Below are 5,000 nucleotides of genomic sequence, written 5' to 3'. Positions count from 1 at the left end.
CAACAAAAGTTACTGCAACAAATCCATGGAACAAATCTTACCTGGCTGACGGCACCACCAACTTGATGGAAGTCTTTCTTCTGTGTCTTGTATTTGGGGAACTGGGAGGCCCAGGTGCCGTTAAAGAAAATGGTGTTGACAAGTACCATCACAGTGCTGGCATCAATGCTTCCTGTGTTTTTAAATGAACACACTCAATATATTTATATATACGTATATATGAATTTATGAATATATGTTCATGTATTTATATACACCCCCACACAAACACCTAAAATTTAACGACACACTATATTTAATTATAAATTATTATGAATTTATGAATATATGTTCACGTATAAATACACCCGTCACACACACCTTCACACATATCGTAAAACATGTAACACAATATCTCAAATCTAACTTTTTTGGGATAGCGTGGCCTAAGCGTTAGAACGCTAAGCTACTACCCCGAAAGTATAGAGTTCGAATCCGACACCAAGTCAGTAACACTTACCAGAGTCCACCCGATTATGATAGGTAACTAACTCATTTAAGGAAAAGTAAAGGCGGCTTGGCTAAGTGCTTACCATACCTTCCCTTCATTTGCCGAGGTCAAGAAACATATGAACTCTACTTCATTTGTCCAATGGATCGATAGAGCTAAAGAGGATTCGTTTACTTCTTATAAATTATAACACTTTGAAAAGATTTCTGATATAGTTGTACTAACCTTGGGGCAGAACATTCTGGATCATGTTCTCCGTAGCTTGAGCGATGTAATCGTTGACGGCTTTTTCGGGACCCGCAGGGGCAGATAAGTCAAAGTTCTCCGTCTTGGCAAAGTAGTCGTTCGTGACATCTTCTGTGAACTGGGGGACGATTGGGTCGTAAGGGTTGACAAAGATGGCGTTTCCGGTGTGAAGGGCAACTTCTTTCACGGCGTTGAGCTGAGGTTATAAGAGAGGGTAAGAAGCATGTGAACATAGTATTTTATGGTTTTTACATGGGAACATAGTAGTTTATGGTTTTTACATAGGGGACATAGTATTTTATGGTTTTTACATGAGAACATAGTATTTTATGGCTTTTACATGGGGACATGGTATTTTATTGTTTTTACATGGGAACATAGTATTTTATTGTTTTTACATGGGGACATGGTATTTTATGGTTTTTACATGGGAACATAGTATTTTATAGTTTTTACATGGGGACATGGTATTTTATGGTTTTTACACGGGAACATAGTCTTTTATGGTTTTTACATGTGGAAAATAGTAATTTATATTTTTTACATGGGAACATAGTAATTTATATTTTTTACATGGGAACAGTATTTTATGGTGTTTACATGGGAACATAGTCTTTTATGGTTTTTATATGGGAACATAGTATTTTATGGTTTTTATATGGGAACATAGTATTTTATGGTTTTTACATAGGGGACATAGTATTTTATGGTTTTTACATGGGAACATAGTATTTTATTGTTTTTACATGGGGAAAATAGTAATTTATATTTTTTACATGGGAACATAGTAATTTATATTTTTTACATGGGAACAGTATTTTATGGTTTTTACATGGGAACATAGTATTTTTTGGTTTTTACATGGGAACAGTACTTTATGGTTTTTACATGGGTACAAAGTATTTTATAGTTTTTACATGGGAACATAGTATTTAATGGTTTTTACATTGAATACGTTAAGGTTAAAATATGAATAAATATAAACAAGAATAAGCATATAAAACAACAAAACAAGATCAAACAAATAATCAATAAATGGAAGATATTTTTTTTAATCTTGATCAAGCTAATATATACAAATGAAAAAATTAGCTTAGCCTTTGTGATGTAAATGTGGTGTATGAAATACTTAGTTTAAAATATTTTTTTTTTTCGTTTAAATTTTCGTGTTTGGTTTTTACTAAAATATGTGAAGTCCAGTGACACAGTTCTATTTCTTACTTAGTGAAAGGTTAAACACTCCATATTGCGTCGCTCTACATTCATAGGAAAAATAAATCAGCTAAGTTACTTGACTAGGCTGATAACACGAAAGCCTCGAGTTCGAATTCCATTCAGCTCTGATGGGTACCTAACTCATTTTAGGGAAAGTAAAGACCCCCCACACTTTCCCTTCATATCTCGAGGTCAAAAAACATATGAACTCTACTGTATCTTCCCAATGGATCACTAGATCTTAACAGTATTTGATTAGTTTTGTGATGGGACGACGTGGTCGGATGATAGAACATACGACCGCCAACCCGAAAGTGTCGAGTTCGAATCCCAGTCCACCCTAGGTTTGATGGGTACCTGACTCACGTTAAGGAAAGTAAAGGCGGCTAGGCATAGCGCTAACCACGTTACCCATTTACACGCCGAGTTCACTTAAACATATGAACTCTACTTCACCTGTCACAACGGATCACCCAATTAACTAGGTACTCTAATTAGTTTGGTACATTAGATCGGTAAAGCTGAAGCAAAGATGAGTTACGTCAGTGATAAGCTCCTGGTAGGCGAGATGGGCTGAGGAGCCAAGGGAGGTAAGTCCCAGCGTCTGTGCCATCTCCGTGGCGGTGTCTCCCTTGGCACCCAGTGACGTCATCGTCAGGGCGGAGTGGATGCTGGGAAGAAAAAGGGAAACAACTAAATGTGTGTGTGTGTTTGAGTGTGTGCATGTGTGTGTAGGCTACTATCCTAAATGTAATTTAATTGTACAAAAAAAATTGACGTTGTATTGCAACATTCATCATAATTCATAATTCTTCATAATTCAATAAACAATTGGTTAAAATCGTTAAAAAAATTAATTACATTACCATTTATGCAGATTTCATGGTTTTAAATATAATTTTACACATGATTGTATTAAAATATTCACTAGTAAGCTGAATTCGTGTCAATTTGATAAACAACAAAGACCCGAACATTAGACCGACTTCGACACCAAAAAAAGGAAAAAGAAAATAATCCCAATGGAATCTGGTTGAAAAAAACATCAACGATAAGTCTCCCAAATCTAATTCGAAAAGCTTCATAGTTTTAGACACCAACAATCAAAATATGATATTAACCAACATCCAGTTTTAAATAATAAAAAAAAACAACAACTTAAATTGTGACTCTTGACTTGGAAAACTTCAAAACCTCAGTCACCATATCAACCGGAAGTGTCACCTACCTGTAAGGTGAGTAGACCGGAAGTGTCACCTACCTGTAAGCAGAGTTTCTTCCAGGCATCTCTTCGCCCCCCCCCCCCCCCCTTCGAAAAAATTCTACCGCCCCCCCCCCTTCACGAACGAAATGAAATTTATATAATTTATATAGAAAATATATACTTTTAACAGTGTCCGCCCCCCCCCCCCCCGAGAAAAAAGTCTGGAAGAAACACTGCCTGTAAGGTGAGTAGACCGGAAGTGTCACCTACCTGTAAGGTGAGTAGATGACGTTTGGCTTGTCTAGCGCCACCTTCTGGTACAATCTCTGTGAAAACCCGGATGTGGCTGCAGACAGTGCCAGCTGCTGCTGTTGGTCAGCACTGACCAGCTGACCAATGACGACCAGAACCAATACAGCCAGATGAACCATGATTTTCCTTCTGTGTTGTGTAGAAGAAATGCAATTTGATTTATTTAGCATTTCATATTCCGCGCGCCTTGTAATTTGCACGCAAGGAAATCAAATATTGAGGAAGGTTATTTTTCATCTAGAAACTTAATGCAAAAGTTAATTATGTTTATTAAAAGCCAGACATCTCTCTACTTAAAATTATCTCATAATTATCTCATATTATCTCTCAGAAGTCCAAATGAACTGTTATACGACTGAGTCTGCTCAGCTTTGATTGGTACCTGACCTAATCGCCGACTCATAGTACTTTATATATATTGAAGACAAACAGATAAACTTTACTCCATCTACACGATGTCTTCAGCGCTACTTGTGTCGCTTACAAGTTTTTTAAAAGAGAAGACCTAATCCGATCATTAGTAAACTTTTAGTATTATGTTTGTGATCGTTTTCTCTTAGATTTAGTATATGAATGAAACTTCATAATCAATCACTTTTATTGCATGGATGGGGGGGGGGGGGGTATTAGTGTTATCTATATATATAATTCTCTTCTGGGAGACGCTAGAAAACTAGCTGTAAACGCGCTCCCTACCACCCCCACCCCAACATGGTCTGGTGAGCTGTGGTTCACTCTAAATGTTTACAAACAGAGCCGGGTTTAGTGACGACTATTAGGGGCAGATAATTTAGTTTGAAACGATTTTAAACGTAGGGGGGGTAACTAAGTGGAGTTTACTTTAACGGAGGGGGGGGGGAGGGAGGAGGGGGGGGGGGAGAAGGGGGGGGAAGGAGGAGGGGGGGGGGTTATCGTTCTTAACGAGCTACTTATAGTGTTTTAAAGAAATATTTTCAGTGGCAGCGTTGGTAGTGTCGAATTCACAAATTATGAATAACTGAAAAGTTGAAAAAAAAAACTAAATAGCGGCGTATGATATGCCGCGGGTCGGCTCGTATTTATAGTTACTGTATGTTTAAACTGAGCACACATGCGATAAATCAGCTACACGAAAAACAACACTGTATAGACTAATTAACACTTCGTAATTGATTAGCCTTTTTACATGTTAAAAAAAATCATTGAACACAGCGGTTAAGCATATAAAAAATGATTTTACACTTATAAGGTACACACTTGGATGAAATGGTGTGATAGATATTAATGACAGAATCATTTCACTTACCTCGACACTACAAAGATAAGAGCTAATGTTAGAAGAGGTTTATATAAAATGTGGAATGAAAAAGGTAATCAGCGTGCGAAACTAACCTTTTGGTGACCAGAGCAGATGGTAGATAATATAGGCTTGGTTTTTTTCATTCGCAAACACGAGAACGAGTCTGTGTGTATCTGTATGTGTGTGTGTGTGTGTGTGGTGGTATTGATCGTGTCAATGTGCATGTACTTTGCGTCCGTGTTGGGGTCAACTAC

At 37.3% G+C, this 5,000-nt stretch overlaps 1 protein-coding gene across 1 annotated transcript in view; it reads right to left on the bottom strand.

Moving 5' to 3' along the window:
- LOC131958505 (serpin B6) overlaps positions 1 to 4,744 on the bottom strand; it is a 7,794-nt gene extending 3,050 nt beyond the window's left edge. Inside the window, exons 1-5 of the mRNA XM_059323591.1 lie at positions 4,704 to 4,744; positions 3,426 to 3,596; positions 2,493 to 2,622; positions 716 to 932; positions 42 to 172 (exon numbers count right to left, since the gene is read on the bottom strand). Coding sequence (XP_059179574.1) covers positions 42 to 172; positions 716 to 932; positions 2,493 to 2,622; positions 3,426 to 3,586 — 639 coding nt within the window. The 5' untranslated portion in view covers positions 3,587 to 3,596; positions 4,704 to 4,744. The remainder of the gene's footprint in view (positions 1 to 41; positions 173 to 715; positions 933 to 2,492; positions 2,623 to 3,425; positions 3,597 to 4,703) is intronic.
- Between the last annotated feature and the right edge of the window lie 256 nt (positions 4,745 to 5,000).

The sequence above is a fragment of the Physella acuta genome, unplaced genomic scaffold (assembly GCF_028476545.2).
Source record: "Physella acuta isolate Inbredline_101_S28 unplaced genomic scaffold, ASM2847654v3 ptg001330l, whole genome shotgun sequence".
Classification (NCBI taxonomy): Eukaryota; Metazoa; Mollusca; class Gastropoda; family Physidae; genus Physella; species Physella acuta.
The sequence above is the reverse complement of the archived record's forward strand: the minus strand, read 5'-3'. Positions and strand labels throughout refer to the sequence as shown.